The sequence below is a fragment of the Myxine glutinosa genome, chromosome 3 (genome assembly GCF_964187855.1).
Source record: "Myxine glutinosa chromosome 3, kmMyxGlut1.1, whole genome shotgun sequence".
In the NCBI taxonomy this organism is placed as follows: domain Eukaryota; kingdom Metazoa; phylum Chordata; class Myxini; order Myxiniformes; family Myxinidae; genus Myxine; species Myxine glutinosa.
The window spans coordinates 55,700,358-55,720,582 of record NC_136263.1 but is presented as its reverse complement, the minus strand read 5'-3'; the positions used below and the strand labels follow the sequence as shown (position 1 = coordinate 55,720,582).

Sequence of the window (20,225 nt, the reverse complement as noted above, 5' to 3'; positions counted from 1 at the left end):
AGGGCTTAAAAAATTCAACAACCAAAAAAAATAAATATATTTATCATGTTTTTTATTTTAATAAAATGTATAAATTGGTGTTGTGTTGATGTGGCGCAGGTATAATGGGACGATTGGCCTTCTGCGTCTAAATTCCTTGTGTAAGTCACGGAAAGGGACTTTTTGGAAGAAGCACCAAAATGAACGAGAAAGCACCAACGTTTGAGAAACCCAATCGAGTGTGTCCCATCACCCAAGACCACCGAAAAGGTGTTGAAAGGCTCCGAAAAACACGATAAAAGGGCGCGGAATCACCTTCACAAGGACAAAAGGGATCGGAATTAATTTAAACACTGCAGGGATGTATCTATCAACATATTTCAATGTAACTTGTGAAATGTTTACATCATTGTGTACAACTCCCTTTAAATTATTTTAAAAATTAAAACTTAAACATTTTAAATATGTTAAATAAAGAGCAGCTGCGTATGTCGGGGGGTATAGCTCAGTGGTAGAGCATTTGACTGCAGATCAAGAGGTCCCCGGTTCAAATCCGGGTGCCCCCTCTTTACCTTTTTATTTTCCTACCCGTTGAAATGCCATTTGTCGAATGAGCACAGAGAAAATTGCGTCGCATTGTCAGCGGCCATAACCGCAATTTCGGTTTCGGAGATATCTTTTTGTGAGATGATCCCGTGTCGAAATTTTCCCTCAGATGGACTAAATTTTCGTATCGATTCTGGATTGTAGCAGCGGGAACTAGACCTACTAATTTCCATTATCTTTAACGTTTACCGATTTGTTCTACAGAATTTTTATACACGTTAGCTTTCTTAAACAAGTGATTCTAAACATTTTCGGCGCCAAAATAATCCGGAAGCAATTGAGACATATCTTAAGTATTTATCTTGGCATGGCTGTAATCCTACCTTCCCATTAAATCGCATATCATTTTAATTTTATAGCGTATTGAAGTTTGTCAATTCAGTTTAATTCTAACGGTAGAAACATCACCAAAACAAGACGAGTCGGCCTATTTTATTTATTTGACGACTTTTAACCGTACGAACAGCAAATCGTCAAATCAGCAATCAAATCAAATCGTCATCGTCTTTAAAATACGTCTCTGAAAGATATAAAGGACTAATGAGAAAATTACTTGTTACAATCTTAAACTTGAATCTCCATAACATTGTAAACTTTTCCCGTCCTGCATTTTTATTTTAGATTTGTTTGTGCAATGGGAGTTGGAAATAATAGAAAGCAGAAGTAATATATAAATGAATTGGTGTTATAAGCAATACTACTTCTACAATATGGTGTTTCCTGTGCAGGCGTTTAAAAAATATTCAGCCTGATTATAATGCCATGGTGAAGTAGTTCGTGGTAGTGCCTGATGCAATTTTGTGAGTTTTAAGTTTTGTTGTGATTATTGTTAGAGTCTCTGTGTCGTGCACGGTTAGAGTTACACAATACTGTATTTTACACATCTATAATTTGGCACATGTTGGTGTTTGGTGTTGGAACTTTTCGTTGTGTTGTGGTTGGTGATCCTGAGGCGAAATAAGAAGAAGAAGAAGAAGACATTGAATCAAAGGAGCGTTTAATGTTTTGTTCAGATGTCCAGCCGGCGTAAAGCTAAGACTTCCATCAGAAAAGATCAGGCGACGCGAAAGGCACTTTGCTGGAGTCTTGCCGACATTCCCGATCAAACAGAGGCTCATGATGTCGATGAGGCGGGAAAGGAGGAGATCTCTGGAAGTGGAAATAGCGAACGGTCCACTCAGGTCGTCGGTTCACGTACAGAGCCTGCACTGGAAGAGCTGCACTTGTCAACGTCCCGCACTTTCTCTGAGGGTACCTGGACCTTTTTGGTGGGACAGTTCATTGTCCATCTGGAGGATCCGCTCTCCCTCCCCGCCCGACCTCTGTCGCTGTGTGTAGATACGGAGACGTGCAAGTTCTGGCTGTGCGGGAGTAATGTGGAGGTTCACAAGACCCGTAGCTCTCCAGTGCCGGCTTCGTGCAAACTGGAGCTACCTGTGTTCCGTGCCCTTCGGGGGCTGCAGAGCCGGGGGTTCCTCGAGCTGTGCGCCGAGTCCGAGGCTCCACACGCGGGTCAGACCACGGTGAGATTACGTGCAGTCTCATATTGATTTTCGATGCAAATGTTTTTAGGTAAAACTGATAATAATCGTTTTATTTTTATTTTTAATTCGAGTACGTAGAATCCAAAAATGCAATGTTTCCGCTTATTTATTGGGTTGCGCATTAAGTTTATATGACGTCATCAAATTAGCTGATATTACTAATATATGCAATAATATATATGCAATTAATGTATGCAAATAATAAATATAATCACTGCCACCCCTTTAAATTCGGATTTTGACAAGATTTCCCAGTGGGGCAAATGTAACCAGATTAAATTAAATGCTTCTAAAACTCAATTTCTCTCTCTCTCACTCACTCACTCACTCACTCACTCACTCACTCACTCACACACTCCTCTCAACTCTCCAATCTCCTTTGAAAGCTCCACAATTACACCATGTTATACAATAAACCTACTAGGTATTACCCTAACATCAAATTTATCCAGGAATCCACACTGCGCAAATAGCTAAAACTGCCTTGAAGAAACTAGGAGTCCTGTTCAGGTGTTGAAGATTCTTTCTTCTTTTTAATATTTAATTTTTTATATACATGGGCTAGAGCTTGTAGTAGAGCTGACACACACACACACACACACACACACACACACACACACACACACACACACACACACACACACACACACACACACACATCTCGTTTTTTCATTTCTGTTCCTCACAATTCTATCCCTCTCTTACACACACACACACACACACACACACACACACACACACACACACACACACACACACACACACACACTTAATTAATTGTACAGTATCGGTTGTTCCTAAAGTTAAATAATTTAAAGGATTGTTGTAAATGATGTTAATTTCACAACATCCCATATTAAACTTTATTTAAATTGTAAACCTCAAACATAGTTTCTCCACCTAAAGCAAGAACCTTAACCCGTAAGCAACTGGCTAGTTTCCCGACTGCATGGATCATCAGCTGGGCACCGTTCTTCCTCGAGGTTTCAATCCTTTCAGCCCAGGACCTCTCCAAACGGCGGATCCACAACCTCGATCATGGATCCACATCAATTGATGGTCAATGAGTGGATCCACAACCTCAGTTGCGTCCAGGCAGTCAGTCAACCCATTAATGCAACATCACTTATTCCAACTTTACTTGCAATAGGATTTAATGTGTTATCATATATTTATAACTTTCCTTACACACTCGATAATATGATAATATCATTAAATCATTCACATCTTACCCTTAAATACATCAATCGACCAACCAGCATGACCACACCACCTACCTTTCTATCAAACTGCACTTCGAATGTTCAAACTGTCATATATAACGGTGTTTGGCATGCTGCCGTATCCTAGCAACCACTGATTCCTAGCAACATTGATTTGTAGTATATTTAATTATTATATTGTACTGTATTTATATAAAGATCTCATGAATAATATTATATTGTACTGTACTTGTATTATATTGTACTGTAATATAATATTATATTGTACACTTCGAATGTTCAAACTGTCATTTATAACGGTTTTTGGCATGCTGTCGTATCCTAGCAACCACTGATTCCTAGCAACATTGATTTGTAGTATATTTAATTATCATATTGTACTGTATTTACATAAAGATCTCATGAATAATATTTTTAATATTCGTATTGTATTTTACTAATTCGATTTGGTGTCGTTTTGTGATTTTAAAGAAAACTTGTTTTAATCGACCGACTGTAGCTCCCTGCGCTAACATACGTCTGACTAGTTGTTGTAATTTATTGACCAGTTCAGAGCTGTGTGTGGTTGCTCTCACAGTCCCAATTATTTCACCTGCAACCGTACCATAAAATAGCTTTTTGGGAATGTTGCCGTCTAAGAAAGGCATTCGGACAATGTGGAATGGAAATGCATCTCGTTTATCAAATAATTTGGTGTGAAATTTATTATTATGGATATCAATTTGTAATTCTAAAAAGGAAACTGAAGTGGAAGTTTGGTTTTCCTTTTTAAATTCAAGTTCTTTTGGATATATATCATCATGAAGCTGCTCAAATACAAAGCCATCATTAATTGCCAACAAATCATCAATGAACCTGAAGATGTTTCCGCATCTTCGTGCAGTTGTTAATTTATTCCTGCACATGTTCTGGACCCAATCAAATTCGTACATATGCAGAAACAAATTTGCAAAGAAAGGGGCCGGATCTGAACCCATGGGTATGCCCACTGTCTGCTGCAGTATCTTGTTGCCAAATGTAAATAAACTGTTGTTCAGCAGAAATCGAATACTTTCTTTGAGTTTACTTTTTGAAAAACTGCATGAATATTGATTATCCTTTACAGACCAGTGTGCTCTGTTTTGATATACATTAATGTATACTCTATTACCTCCTGCAAATGCTTTATCTATTGCTCTGTCCAATGCAGTTACCAGCTTGTCATGTGGAATGTTTGTGTACAATGTGGAAAAATCAAAGGTTGAAAGACATTTTGCTTTACCCTTGTTATTAATGTTGTGGACACTGTCGATTACCGGTTTGGAATTGTCAATGATCCAGAATTTCTTAATACCAGAATAAAACTTCACTTTTTCATGGTAGTTTTTAAAGCATTTATAGATTAGTTTCATTGCCGCTGTTATACTGCCCGACAAAGGTTTCAAACTACATTCTCTACTTGCGATGATGAACCTCATCTTACAAGGGTGTTTGTGCATTTTTGGGATCCAGTAAAAGAATGGTAATTTATGGTGTTTATCCGGAACTAACAGTCTTCTCACCGTTGAGTGATTTGTATGGTGTTGTATCAAGTCTGTTTTGTCCTCGTTACTTATTTTGTAGGTCTTTGAAATTCCCGTGTCTAAGCCCAATTCCTCCAAAAGTGTTTGAATGTAGAATGTTTTACATACAAATGCAATATTATTATTTGCTTTGTCAATTGGAACAATAACACATTGTGTTTGAAGCTGCCTTAAGGAATCACGTGTCTGGATTGTTTAAAATTGCCTTCGGATTATTGATTCGAACTTTTCTTTTCAAATCAACAACTCTCCTTTTCACATGTTTCTCTACCTCCTCCAACCATAAAGCCATTTGTGTGTTTGGTACTTTATGTTTATCAATTTGTTCTTTCATCCATTCGCCCAGTCCCATCATTGTAAGTTCCATTGCTTTATTCCAGTTTATTCTTTTATTTTCTCTATAATTTGATCCTTTTGTAAGTAATGCACGTAATCTTTTATCTTTCACTATTCTGAGATCACCTGTGATGACGTGTTTATGATGTGGATCTTTAAATACGGAATGTTCACAATTACAATGATGTGTGTTATTTAACCATTCCTCTATGTCCATATATTGTACAGTGTCCTTGTAGTTGAAGATCTTTTCCCGAATTGAACTTCCCAAAGTGTACACAAACTCTTGGTCACTCTCTGTTGTATTATTTCTGGAAGTTTACTCCACACTTCCTTCTGTTGAAGTATTTTCTCTATATTGATCATTTCCACCCCTTTGTTATCAAACATAATTTTGATGACACCATTGTCTTTTCTACGATTCACTTCTTTAGATTTCTCTTTGTACATTTCATGATCAATCATGACCAGAATTGCTTCCATGTGTTGGATTGGGAGTTCCTCTTGATCGTCCTCTTCCATTAATCTGTTCACGATTTGCCAAACTTCTTTCAGTTTTTTTTTTTTTAAAGTATTGATCTTAATTCTGCTGCTGTTAAGTAATGTGCAGATATTGGATTTGTTAATATCTTACCACTCATTTACGATTTGTTGTGGTGTGTCTATAATTGGACATTTACGTCCATAGTTATGTACTCTGCGTCTCTGAGAGTCTCGTGGTAAGGTGTTAAAAACAGAGACGATTATGTTTTGCCCATTTTGCTGTGTATATGTGTCATTAATTCTTTCATATAATCAATAAGGGTAAGCAGTTCTTCATTCTTTAATCCAGAAAAGTTCTCTACGCTTACGTAATTGTGTGATTGTTTTATCTTACATCCCATTCTTTTTGCGGCCATTTCCGCTTATCTTTTCTATAACCTGAACACTGAAGCTCGCATTTTCACAATATCCAGAAGTAAAATGATGGGTAAGTAGTGGACAACCAGTAGTTTTATCTGGGTTTTTCATGCCGCTCCTGTGTGCATTCATTCTCACATTACATCTCTGCATTGTTTCTCCAACATATTGCATCACACATTTGCTACAGGTCAATAGGTAAACTATATTTGAGGTTTTACATGTAATTATAATTCTTTAGTTTCTTTTAACTTGTAACATCTAGCCGTTACTGTACAATCTATATATATAAAACTGTGTGTGTGTGTGTGTGTGTGTGTGTGTGTGTGTGTGTGTGTGTGTGTGTGTGTGTGTGATACCGGTAGACTCGAGAGGCTCACGTACTTGATATTTGGCACAGACATGGCCATTGAGCCTGGGAAGAACATGGCCGAACTAAAAATTTATTTCATAATATTTTTTTACCATATTTTTACCTCAGTGCGGAATGTTATGACCGGAATCTGACCAGTAGCAGAGCAGCGCGCTGATTCGCTCAGAGCGATCACGTGATGTTCGTTGCCGCCATTAACTCAGTTACGCGCTCGCACGTATTTCAGAGCGAAAAGCAATTGCGTTTTTGCCGGGTACTTCTGCATGATTAGCATTTAGCATGATTTAGCATGATTTAGCATGATTTAGCATAGATAGTAGCATGTTTCACATAGATTTTTTTCAGCGAGCAGAAGTACCCGGCATTGTACGAATAATATATAGATAGTGCCGTGTAGGGCGGAGTGATGCCGCTGTGGGAGGGACCGAGCAAGGTCGCTGTGGGCGGGACCGAGCGAGGTCGCTGTGTGCGGGGCCGGGCGAGGTCGCTGTGGGCGGGACTGAGCCGAGGTCGCTGTGGGCGGGGCCGAGCGAGGCAGCTATGGGCGGGGCCGAGAGAGGTCGCTGTGGGTGGGGCCGAGCGAGGTCTGCGTTAGTGCGTTGCCGTTGCCGTTGCCTGGTATAAAAAGATGGTGCTTGATGCTCTCTGCGTCAAGATACGGACTTGATGGCCGTATCTTTACAACAGACATTCCAATGATGATGATGATGATAAATGTAATACCACTCAAGGAAGGCCCACAGCTCAAGAGAGTGGAAAAAACAATAAAATGAACAAAAATACGGGGAAGGAGAAGCAACCACTCAGAAGAATGACAGAAAATCATTTCCCTTAAATTTACCGTGTTCACCAACTAGCAAGACCATACCACTTACCTCTGGATCAAACTGTATTTCAAATATTGAAACGGCTTTTACATGCTGCCGTCTCCTAGCAACCAATGAAATTTTTCAAAAATTTACTAGCAGAAAATATATATATATATATATATATATATATATATATATATATATATATATATATATATATATATATATATATATATGTATGTATATATATATATATATATATATATATATATATATATATATATATATATATATATATATATATATATATAAGATAAGAATATAAATATGTAATATGAATTATGAATATAAGTTTATATATATATATATACCCTCCCCCCCCTCCCCCCTCCCGCCGCCCCCCTCCCCCTCCCTCCTCCCCCCTCCCCCTCCTACCCCCCCTCCCCCTCCCCCTCCCATCCCTGACCCCCCTCCCCCTCCCCCTCCCCCCTCCCTCCCCCCATCCCCCCTCCCCCCTCCCCTCCCCCCCCCTCCCTCCCCCTCCCCCTCCCCCCTCCCTCCCCCTCCCCCTCCCTCCCCTCCCATCCCTCACCCCCCTCCCCCTCCCCCTCCCCCCTCCCCCTCCCCCCTCCCCATCCCCCTCCCCCTCCCCCTCCCCCTCCCCCTCCCCCTCCCCCTCCAACTCCCTCCTCCCCCTCCCCCTCCCCCTCCCCCTCCCACTCCCCCTCACCCTTTCACCCTCCTCACCCTCCGATCCCTCACCCCTCCCCCCCCTCCCATCCCTCACCCTCCCCATCCCCCCTCTTCTCCCCTCTCCCCCTCCCCCTCTTCTCCACCTCTCCCCTCTCCCCCTCCCCCTCTTCTCCACCTCTCCCCCTCCCCCTCCCCCTCTTCTCCCCCCCCCCCCTCTTCTCCCCTCCCCTCCTCCACCCTGCAATGCCGGGTACTTCTGCTAGTTAATTATATTGTTTGTGGTAAATATAATATTCTGTATGCAGATGATCTGGTGTTGATTGTGGAAAGTATGGATGGACTGAAGGAAAAGATGGACACGTGGAAGGAATGTATGGAGACAAAAGGTCTGAAGGTGAATATCGGAAAGACGAAGGTGATGGCAAGTGGTAAAGCATGTGGTGAGGTGGAAAGAACTGGGAAGTGGCCCTGTGCTGTGTGTAGGAAGGGTGTCGGAGTGAACTCCATTCAGTGTACAATGTGCGCTGAGTGGGTTCATCAAAAATGTAGTGGTCTGAGAGGGTCATTAACCAGTGTGGCAGCTACATTCAAATGTAAGGTGTGCACAGAGGGAGCTGCAGATGGAGGAAATGTTGAGTTGGATCTTGGAGACGGCATGAAGCTGGAAGGTGTGAAAACATTTTGCTACCTCGGAGACATGCTGAATGGAGAAGGTGGATCAGACTCGGCAACGGTTGCTCGAGTGAGATGTGCATGGAAGAAGTTTCGGGAATTGAGTGGCGTGCTGATGATGAGGGGAGTGTCGTTGAAGCTGAAGGGAAAGGTGTATGCTGCATGTGTGAGAAGTGTTATGATTTATGGGAGCGAGACATGGGTAATGAACGTAGAGCAGCAACGAAGGTTGGAAAGGGTGGAAATGCGAATGGTTCGACGGATGTGCGGAGTATCGTTGAGAGAGAGGAAGACAAATGATGAATTGCGAAAGATGATGGGAATAGAGCCTGTGATTGATGCTGTGAAGAGGAACAGGTTGAGATGGTTTGGTCATGTGTTGAGGAAGGATGAAAGTGACTGGTTGAGAAGAGTGATGGAAATGAATGTAGAAGGAAGTAGAAGACGGGGAAGACCGAGAAAGACTTGGCTAAAGATGGTGGAAGAAGAAATGCGGGCAAGGGGGTTAACAAGGAGAGATGCAGAAAATAGGGCAAAATGGAGAAGATTGTCATGGGGACCGCAAGGCTAACCCCCGCTCTAGCAGGGAAAATGGCCTTTAAAATGCATGTTGTTGTTGTGTTGTTGTTGTGGTAAATATAAGACAAGTTTTGCAATTGCAAATCCCACATTTACGCACTTTGACTTCGGACAAGTGTTCCCCATTGGCTAACCCAGAATGGCCACCTCCTACAGCCTGGATATGTGAGTTAACTACAGCATTACCTTGTCGAGGAACACAAATCCTCTGAGGAGGGTTAGTCCCCAGGGAGGCTAGTTCAGCTGGGGGCTGCCCTGCTTCACCTTTCATTTTGTATAGTTTCATCATTTTCATGTTTTGAAATGTCGTTGTACAAACATAAAATATTGTTGCGAATATGGAATTTGGCCTCCATATCCGCTTGTAAATATTCCCCTATTTTCTCCAATACTCCCCAACTCTCCCTTACCCCATTCCTTAGTCCCATTGTCTGTAAACAACACCCATTAGAGCCGATCTCCCCCTTCATCCCCCCATTAAATGTCGCACCCAGGTTCACCGCATCTCACGTAGACAATTATAGGACATCTTGCTAGTTATTCTTAGTCTATGTCAGTTAAGGCCTCGTTTCCATTAATTATGACTCTTCGTTGCACCAGAATGTGATTATATGGCATCAGTAGTGAGTTTAGGACCTTTCCCATACCTCCTTCCATCTTCCTCCCCAACAATTACAACAACAACAGAGGAGATGGCGGCGGCGCGGGGGAGGATGCGTCCTCACACCGGCTCGATTAGCGCCATTGACCACGCGCTCCACGGGGTTACCACGAAGGGGCTGGCCGTCAGTCCCTCGTCAGTGGGCGGAGCCCGGTAACCCCCCTCCCGCACCCAATGAGAAGCCATGGGCCGATGCCATATGGGGCGGAGCTAACGAGCCGAGGGCGTGTCACTCCCCGCCGGATATACGCGGCCCCGCGCCGGATGTGACGTCAGATGCGCCCCCAGCTGGAGAAAGAACGTTGCCTGCGATCGCTGAGAGGAAGGGAACCCGCCTGTGAAAGAACGTTACCTCCGAGCGCTGTGACCTCCCCGCATCTTTGGACCGGACCGAACCGTGTTGATTCTGCCCCGAGCCCAGGTGCACCTGGAGCCACCGATACCCGCTTTCCTTGCCATCGATCCCTGTGTGAGTCCGTCTTTGTCCCGTCTATCTGTGGTCTGTCTGGGAATAGATAAGCCCGTGTCTAAGTGCCCACCTTTCTATGCTGTCCCTCTTGCCCCTGTAATCTAACCTGTTCCGTACGAATATAATTGAGAATCGAAACATTGGTGTCTGTCATTCTAATCCAGCCGTGTGTCTTCTTTTTCCTTATTGAGCCAGCGTGGCGCGGCTTCGTCAACGTTCGGGTACAATCGGGTAATTTGTGCGGACACGACGGCCATTCCGCTCGGCCCACCTTAACATCAAAGTCGTGTCTGTAACAATTGGTGTCGAGGAGTGAGATTCGGACCCGGGACTAAATTAGTTAGGCCCAAATTTTGGGAGGGAAAATCGATTCGGAGCGCGTACTGCGCTCGACAAAATCGATCCGGAGCGCGGTCCCGTGGTTACTGCGCTCGACGAAATTATAACAGCAAAATTTGGATTTGTGTTACGAAACTCGAATTTTGAAAGTCGCGCTATGGCGGATCAAGACGGCTGGGGTCCGGTAGGGGAGAGTGAAGCAGGGTCGGTCCAGGACCAAATGGCGGGACAGGAAGAGAGCGAAGCAGCGGGGGTAGCGGACGCACAAAATAGCGTCGTTGCGCACGAGGTTGCGGGCGTGCATAATGGCGCCTCGCACGAGCGCACGGTAGCCGAGCCCGCTGTATCAGCGGGCTTTAACATGCAGCCGTTTGACATGCAGCAGTTCATGGCACGGTTTAGCGAATACATGGCAGAGTCGAAGAGCGACAACGAAAAAAGAGCCAGGGAAATGGAGAAAATGGAAAACAGAATGGGGGAGCGACTAGGGAATCAAATCGGGGGGTTAGACAAGAAATTTGGGAAGTTAGACAATAATTTTGAGGAGTTAGACAAGAAATTTGGGAAGTTAGACAATAATTTTGAGGAGTTAGACAAGAAATTTGGGAAGTTAGACAATAATTTTGAGGAGTTAGACAAGAAATTTGGGAAGTTAGACAATAATTTTGAGGAGTTAGACAAGAAATTTGGGAAGTTACACAATAATTTTGAGGGGTTAGACAACGGGATAAAAGAGGTGAGACATGGGTTAACGGGGGTGGAAAATAGAATGGCTGCCCAGGAAAATCAGATAGAGGGGATGAAAAATGGGTTAAGGGGGTTAGAAAACAGTATGGAAGGCAAATTGAGGGACATGAGGGACCAAGCGGAAAGGGAAGTTAAACAAATGGGGCAGCAGATAGAGGGGGTCAGAATGGGGGTAGAAACCAAACTGGATGCTCACAGGGAGGAAATGGAGCAGATGAGGGTGGCATCTGGGCAGGAGATGCAAGTGATGGGAGAGGAGATCAGAAGAGGTGTGAGTGAGGAGGTCGGAGGAGTGCGCGAGGAGGTGAGGCACTGTGAGGAGCGCATGGAGAAGGAGGTGAGAAAGGGGACTGTAAAATTGCAAGGTGGTATAGAGGAGTTGACGCTGGGAGTGGAACAGCTGACGGAGGGACAAAAAGAACTAACGGAGCAGGTTCAAAGGAACACTGCGGTACTAGGAGGGTTAAAAGCGACACAAAACGACATAAAAAATGACTTGATAGCGACACAGAGGCAATGTCAGATGGTACGTGAGGGACTGACAACGAGGTTGGACGAGGTGACACAGGTAATGGAGACGGAGGACCGGCAGGTGAGGACGCACATAGAAACGGTCAAGGTAGCCTTAGAGGACGAACTTGAGGAGACGCACCGGGAAATAAAAGAGGTGAAGCAGAAATTAGAAGAAGTGGAAGAAGGGGTGAGCGAAATTAAGAAGCGACAGAGAGGGGATAAGAAAGAGATAAAAGAGGAAGTAAAAGAATTGGTCCAAAGTCTGTGTTCGGATCGTGATGATGTGCTCATTAACCGGATGAGGGATTCGCAGGTGATGGAGGAGAAGCGAAGAGAAAGAGGACCCGGTGTAAGTGGTGACCAATATGGTCGTGCGTATGATGCGCCCGGTGATTTAATAAGCTTTGGGGTCGAGATGGACCCGGGTGTTCGTGAGAGGCCGTTGGTGAAGTGTGCGACAGGTCTGGTGTGCGAAAAAGGAGGTGTGCGAGAAAGTCCGACTCTGGGGTGTGTGAGGAAAAAGTGCGTGCCAAGGAGTGAGGGTGCTGGCGAGAGTGAGTCGGTCGTAGCGCGGGTGCGAGGGAGCACATGGAAGCGCGGTGTGGTAAGTGTTACAGAGGGTGTGACGGGAGAGTGTGCGCAAGAGTGTGCGCGAGAAAGGTGTGTGACGGACAGGGGCATGGGGAAAGAGTGCGCTGTCAAAGGTAAGGAAGAGTGTACACCTGTGGTGAGTGTTACAGAGGGTGTAACGGGAGAGTGTGCGCGAGAAAGGTGTGTAACGGACGGGTGCATGAGGAAAGAGTGTGCCGTCAAGAGTAAGGGTGAGTGCGCTGTCAAGAGTAGTGGTGAGAGTAGTGAGAGTGACAAGGAGCGTGAGTTGGTTGTGACAGGTGAGCGAGGATGTACACCTGGAATGGAAGGAAGCACACCTGGAATGGTAGAGCGTGTGTGGGAAAGCACGCTGGAATTGGTAGTGAGGCACGTGGTTGGGTGTGCGAGTGAGAGCACACCTGTGATTGTCACAAAGGAGGTGACTGAGGAGGGGGCGCGAAGAGGTGTGTTGGTGAGGTGTGCGAGCGACGAATGTGTGCCAAGGTGTTCGGTGGTCAGGTGTGTGACCAAGTCGGTGAGCGGAATGAGTGTACCTGGGTGTGTAAGGAAAGGTACGAGGAGCATGGGAACAGCTGGAGGTGTGAGCACGGAAGGGGTAGTGTATGCTTGTAAGCATCCAGGTGAAGCATCGACAGTAACCGGGTTAGAGGTTAGAGCGACTTTTAGCCGAAGCGGGCCCTCGGTGCGCGTCGGGCAGCCCGATAGGAAGGGTCGTCATGGCGACCACTTTTTGGTAAGACGTGCCGGCAGGTCGAGATCGGGGCATTGGATGGCCCCACGCCGAGGGGGTGCGTGGGATCTCGGCCCGGGTAAGCCTCCGTCCCTGCCCCGAATGCGGGATGCATCCAGCCGCTGGCACAAAACGACCCGCGTTCATTGCTCGGCTTTACGAAGCCGGGCTTTGGACAGGAATTGGCGCACCGAGAGGCATTAGTGAGTAGACGGGTGATGAGGTTAGTGTTTTGGCCCCAAAATTAGAGAAAAACAAAATTTGATGATTGGCAAAGGATGGGCAGTAGTGATTGGCAGATGATGGGTAGTGAGTGGCAAATTTTTGATTTGTTGAAATTTGATGTGCAAAATTAGTAGTGAGCGATGGGCCCGGTGGGTAAGGGTGGCATCCCTGCCACCCTTCCCATGGGGGGCAAATGCGCAATAGTTTATGGGGTGGCTATGACAACCGAGCCAGGGAGGGCTTGGATAATGATAGGGATCTAGCGAAGATGACATTAGGTGACGTTAAGGTTAGCTAGTGACTGATACCTGTAGTGGGGACGCAGGTAGTTTAGTGTGTGTGATAATGACGTGGGAGCGCAATAGTTTAAAGGGACGACTGGGAAGCGCAAGTTTCAGAGGGGAGTAGTTAGCTGAGATGATGCCGTGGGTGTGAGAACTGGACAGGTGTGTGGAGTAGTGAGTGTGTGGATCAGCGCGAATGCGCTTGGGGAGAGAAGGGTGCAGGCGGCACCAGGTGTGAGAGCACAGGTGTGCAAGGACAGGTGTGTGGAGTAAGTGGTACGGAGTGGTGTGCATGGTGCGAAGGTGTGAATGGGGGAAGAGTGGACCCCTTTCACGAGTACCCGGGCCGGGTAGTGTAAGTGTTAGGTAGAGGGTACAGGTAAATTGTGGTTGGATATTGGCATCTGTGGTGCGGTTGGAAGAATGATGTTTGGATGGGTGCATTAGTGTTGTGGAAATGCCTGGGCGTGTAGCCTGTTAGTGTGTGTAGTTGGTTGGGCACTCCACCACTGTGAGGATGTCGGCCAGGTGAGGCCGCAGGTGGGCTCTGGGAGCCGGTAGAGTTGTGGATGGGGCCCGAGGATCCGGAGGACGGACCCGGGTAGCCCAGTGCCAGAGAGGGCACCGAGTGGGGAGAGCGCCAGAGGGCCTTCCCCAGGTAGTTAGGGTAGGGTAAGGAGCAGGTAAGCTCGGAGGCAACTGCAGTGGTGGAGGTGTGCAGGTGGGTAGACCTGCTGGGAGAGCTACACGTCGCGGCCCAGAAATTGTGCGAGGGCACCGAGTGATGAATCGGGGGAGTGAGACCCCAAATTGATGAGCACCACAGTTTGGTCAATGGGAATTTGGTTCTTAAAACCGCATAGAGTGTAAGATGGCCAATGGTTTGGCAGGGAAAGACCCCGGGTAATGTAAAGTTGTTAAAGTCATTTAGGAAATAGTTAGGATTGATGAACCTGTCGCACCATACGCAGCCACTTGCCTGTGGTGATGATGATGACTCCACACCTGTGTTTTCTTTGTTCAGTGTGCAGGCAATGAGAATTGCTGTGTTGGATTGGTGAGACGCATCACGACGTGGATGAGACATTGGGGTGATTCCATCTCTCCCTCCCTAGGAGGGACTGATGATGAATTGGTGATGGCAAATTTTGATGTTGAGTTGGAGATGGCAAATTTTGATGAGAGTTGAGAATGGCAAATTTGATTGGTTAGGAGGGAGAGAAGACGAATTTGGTATATGGGAGGAACGGGGAAGACAGTAGGGATGTTTGTGGATTTGTAAAGTAGATGTTTATGGGTAGTGTTGTGTTTTGTTGATACAGTAAGGGGTAAGGGAGGGGCCATGTAGGTTACCTGGTGGGGGGGGGGGGCGTACGGTAGGAACGTACCTGTCTCACCTGGTTCCCATGTGCCCCCAGTGTGCATCATCTTACATTGCGTGCACTTTTGCGCCCTTACCACCTTACTCACTTGTCTGCTTCTTTTGTCTCCCACCTCCGAGGATCTGGCTTTGGGGTAGAGAGAGAGGAGAGAGAGAGGTGCTGGCGACGCAGTTGTGGGCCTGCACTTTCGCTGCTTGCTGCTGGGATCGATACACCATATGGACCGCAATGTTTGTGGCCACCCACAATGGACCGCAGTTCGTTTGCGGCCAAGCACCACCCGGGGATGGACCTATGGGTCAACGTGGCACCTATGCCATACAGGTGAACCACTTTTAGTTAACACCAAGTGCACCACAAGAAGAGCAAGAGACACCTGCAGGGTTAGGGGTTGTCGAATTTATTTTTATTCCAATGAACAATGGTGACTGCACCGATTGGTGGTGGGGTGGTGCTTTTGATGCTCGGGAAGGGTGCTCTGCACGTTATTAAAGGCCGTCGGCCACAGAGCACTCGTGGGTTGGTGTATCGATGTTGGCAAGCGCGCTCTCTCTATGCATAACATCTGCATGTGTTCCTCCAAAGACAGGTCCTGGATCGTAGTGTAAATATCAGCGTAGTTGTGTAAATAATGCTCCCTACCGGCTGTATGTTTAGTTTGAGAATTCTTTCCGGATTCGGTTATCCTGTGGGTGTGTTTCTGAGAGGAGAAGGGTGCAACGTCGCAGGGGGACATATTTACTCATTTGTGAATATCTATAAAACTGTCGCACTCAGGGTAGAGTTAATAGTAGAGGGAACTACATTGCGTGCCACACTAAAGTAGGTAAAAATTTATCGGGTCGGGACGCCCCGAGGGTAGAGAAGGGTGCAATGTTGCGAATATGGAATTTGGCCTCCATATCCGCTTGTAAATATTCCCCTATTTTCTCCAATACTCCCCAACTCTCCCTTACCCCATTCCTTAGTCCCATTGTCTGTAAACAACACCCATTAGAGCCGATCTCCCCCTTCATCCCCCCATTAAATGTCGCACCCAGGTTCACCGCATCTCACGTAGACAATTATAGGACATCTTGCTAGTTATTCTTAGTCTATGTCAGTTAAGGCCTCGTTTCCATTAATTATGACTCTTCGTTGCACCAGAATGTGATTATATGGCATCAGTAGTGAGTTTAGGACCTTTCCCATACCTCCTTCCATCTTCCTCCCCAACAATTACAACAACAACAGAGGAGATGGCGGCGGCGTGGGGGAGGATGCGTCCTCACACCGGCTCGATTAGCGCCATTGACCACGCGCTCCACGGGGTTACCACGAAGGGGCTGGCCGTCAGTCCCTCGTCAGTGGGCGGAGCCCGGTAACCCCCCTCCCGCACCCAATGAGAAGCCATGGGCCGATGCCATATGGGGCGGAGCTAACGAGCCGAGGGCGTGTCACTCCCCGCCGGATATACGCGGCCCCGCGCCGGATGTGACGTCAGATGCGCCCCCAGCTGGAGAAAGAACGTTGCCTGCGATCGCTGAGAGGAAGGGAACCCGCCTGTGAAAGAACGTTACCTCCGAGCGCTGTGACCTCCCCGCATCTTTGGACCGGACCGAACCGTGTTGATTCTGCCCCGAGCCCAGGTGCACCTGGAGCCACCGATACCCGCTTTCCTTGCCATCGATCCCTGTGTGAGTCCGTCTTTGTCCCGTCTATCTGTGGTCTGTCTGGGAATAGATAAGCCCGTGTCTAAGTGCCCACCTTTCTATGCTGTCCCTCTTGCCCCTGTAATCTAACCTGTTCCGTACGAATATAATTGAGAATCGAAACATTGGTGTCTGTCATTCTAATCCAGCCGTGTGTCTTCTTTTTCCTTATTGAGCCAGCGTGGCGCGGCTTCGTCAACGTTCGGGTACAATCGGGTAATTTGTGCGGACACGACGGCCATTCCGCTCGGCCCACCTTAACATCAAAGTCGTGTCTGTAACAATATCATATAAATGTAGTTTAACAAACACATTAAAATCACAACATAGAAGAAACATATAAATATATGAGAAACAGTATAGTGGATTTTCCACCAAAAGATAATGACACACACACACACACACACACACACACACACACACACACACACACACACACACACACACACACACACACACACACACACACACACACACACACACACACACACACACACACACACACACACACACACACACACACACACACACACACACACACACACACACACACACACACACACACACACACACACACACACACACACACACACACACACACACACACACACACACACACACACTTTTTTTTTTTGCCAAGTAGCAAACTTACTCAAATGCAATACCCTCTCCCCTGGCAAGGGTAACGATGTCAGAACATTAGTCAAATCAATCGCTGGATTCGTCTCCAGGATCATTGTCATCATCACTGGTCATGTGTTCTTGACTATTGCAGCAACCGCTGTACCTGCAAAGGTCAGTGCAAGGGAGGCCATCTCTGACGTAGGAACAGTTTGTGCGTTGGTATTTACTCTTGTAGCATTTACAATGCACGTTCTGGAGTACACTCGGAGGGGCGGGAGCATTGCCCATCCAATGTGTTGTGGGGCATTCATTGGCCATATTGGATCAAGGAAGCAGGAGATTGGTGTTGGCCTAAGCATGGGCGTGGTTGATTGGCTGCTCGTTGATTGGAACGTGGCAGCTGGGCACAATTTTTCAGCGCTTGTTCTCTCGTTAATGAGCAAATAGAAACGCAAGAACATTGGTGGTTCCTAATCTCAACATCATAAGGTACATCTGGTGTGAAAATTGGTTTGCCTAAAAAAATTTGCATCGAGATGACAGCCAAGCCATGTTTGGCCCACAGTCTATTAAAATTATCCTTTAGAATTACCCTTTAGAATTACCCTTTGGAATTACCCTTTAGAATTACCCTTTAGAATTACCCTTTAGAATTACCCTTTGGAATTACCCTTTGGAATTACCCTTTGGAATTAGCCTTTAGAATTACCCTTTAGAATTACCCTTTGGAATTACCCTTTGGAATTACCCTTTGGAATTAGCCTTTAGAATTAACCTTTAGAATTACCCTTTAGAATTACCCTTTAGAATTACCCTTTAGAATTAGCCTTTAGAATTACCCTTTAGAATTACCCTTTAGAATTACCCTTTATAATTACCCTTTAGAATTACCCTTTAGAATTACCCTTTAGAATTACCCTTTAGAATTACCCTTTGGAATTACCCTTTGGAATTACCCTTTGGAATTACCCTTTCGAATTAACCTTTAGAATTACCCTTTAGAATTACCCTTTAGAATTACCCTTTAGAATTACCCTTTGGAATTACCCTTTGGAATTACCCTTTGGAATTAGCCTTTAGAATTAACCTTTAGAATTACCCTTTAGAATTACCCTTTAGAATTAGCCTTTAGAATTACCCTTTAGAATTACCCTTTAGAATTACCCTTTAGAATTACCCTTTAGAATTACCCTTTAGAATTACCCTTTAGAATTACCCTTTAGAATTACCCTTTAGAATTACCCTTTAGAATTACCCTTTAGAATTACCCTTTGGAATTACCCTTTGGAATTACCCTTTAGAATTACCCTTTAGAATTACCCTTTGGAATTACCCTTTAGAATTACCCTTTAGAATTACCCTTTAGAATTACCCTTTAGAATTACCCTTTAGAATTACCCTTTAGAATTACCCTTTAGAATTACCCTTTAGAATTACCCTTTGGAATTACCCTTTGGAATTACCCTTTAGAATTACCCTTTGGAATTACCCTTTGGAATTACCCTTTGGAATTACCCTTTGGAATTACCCTTTGGAATTGCCCTTTGGAATTACCCTTTGGAATTACCCTTTAGAATTACCCTTTAGAATTACCCTTTAGAATTGCCCTTTAGAATTACCATTTAGAATTACCATTTAGAATTACCCTTTAGAATTACCCTTTAGAATTACCCTTTAGAATTACCCTTTAGAATTACCCTTTAGAATTACCCTTTAGAATTACCCTTTCGAATTACCCTTTAGAATTACCCTTTGGAATTACCCTTTAGAATTACCCTTTGGAATTACCCTTTGGAATTACCCTTTGGAATTACCCTTTAGAATTACCCTTTTGAATTACCCTTTTGAATTACCCTTTTGAATTACCCTTTTGAATTACCCTTCAGAATTACCCTTCAGAATTACCCTTTAGAATTACCCTTTAGAATTACCCTTTAGAATTACCCTTTGGAATTACCCTTTGGAATTACCCTTTGGAATTACCCTTTGGAATTACCCTTTGGAATTACCCTTTGGAATTACCCTTTGGAATTACCCTTTGGAATTAACCTTTAGAATTACCCTTTAGATTTACCCTTTAGAATTACCCTGTAGAATTACCCTTTAGAATAAAAAAAAAAAAAAAACCACCTTTAGAGGCCATTTTTCCCCGCAAAGCGGGGGTTGGCCTTTTTCGGGGACCGTGGTTGTTGTTGTTTTTTGGTCCCCTTTTTGAAGCAATGTTTTACGGCCGGATGCCCTTCCTGACGCCAACCCTTTTTTGTCGCCTTTTACGACAAACAGGGAATTACCAGTGAACTGGTACTCAATTAGCCGACCTCGGAAGGATGACAGGCTGAGTCAACCCCCCTGGCGTTAATTCAGCGATCGACCGGGATTCGAACCCAGGATCCTAGGATCCTAAGCCGGCACCCTAGTCGCTAGCCCAACACCAGGACTTGATGCATGTTAAAATTATGTTAGCAAATAGTACATTCAATTCTGAAATCCAACATATACATAAATTGTCATTATGAATCAATTTGCAAAAAAACAACAAGTTTAGGTTAAACAAATGTAGATGCACACTTCGTCAATGGCAATGGCCAGATGTAAAGCAGTGCGGTAGCCTTGGCTCGGTAGCCAACAAAACCTTAAACTTAAAAACTTAACAACCCACAAAATCAGCTCAA

General features: G+C 45.1%; 1 protein-coding gene and 1 non-coding gene across 5 annotated transcripts in view; both read left to right on the top strand.

The window, feature by feature from the left end:
- Window positions 1-473: 473 nt before the first annotated feature.
- TRNAC-GCA (transfer RNA cysteine (anticodon GCA)) lies at window positions 474-545 on the top strand. Its single transcript has one exon. It is a non-coding gene; the product is annotated as a tRNA-Cys (tRNA).
- Window positions 546-1,525: 980 nt separating this feature from the next.
- Window positions 1,526-20,225, top strand: part of SHPRH (SNF2 histone linker PHD RING helicase) — a 143,880-nt gene continuing 125,180 nt past the window's right edge. For 2 of the 4 annotated variants that reach the window (XR_010983740.2, XM_068110817.2), the window contains exon 1: window positions 1,526-2,108. Coding sequence is in view for 3 of the 4 variants with exons in the window: in XM_068110817.2 (XP_067966918.2) it covers window positions 1,599-2,108 (510 nt within the window). In the remaining variant the exon portion in view is untranslated. The remainder of the gene's footprint in view (window positions 2,109-20,225) is intronic. The other 2 variants (XM_068110821.2, XM_068110818.2) reach the window with 2 other exon arrangements.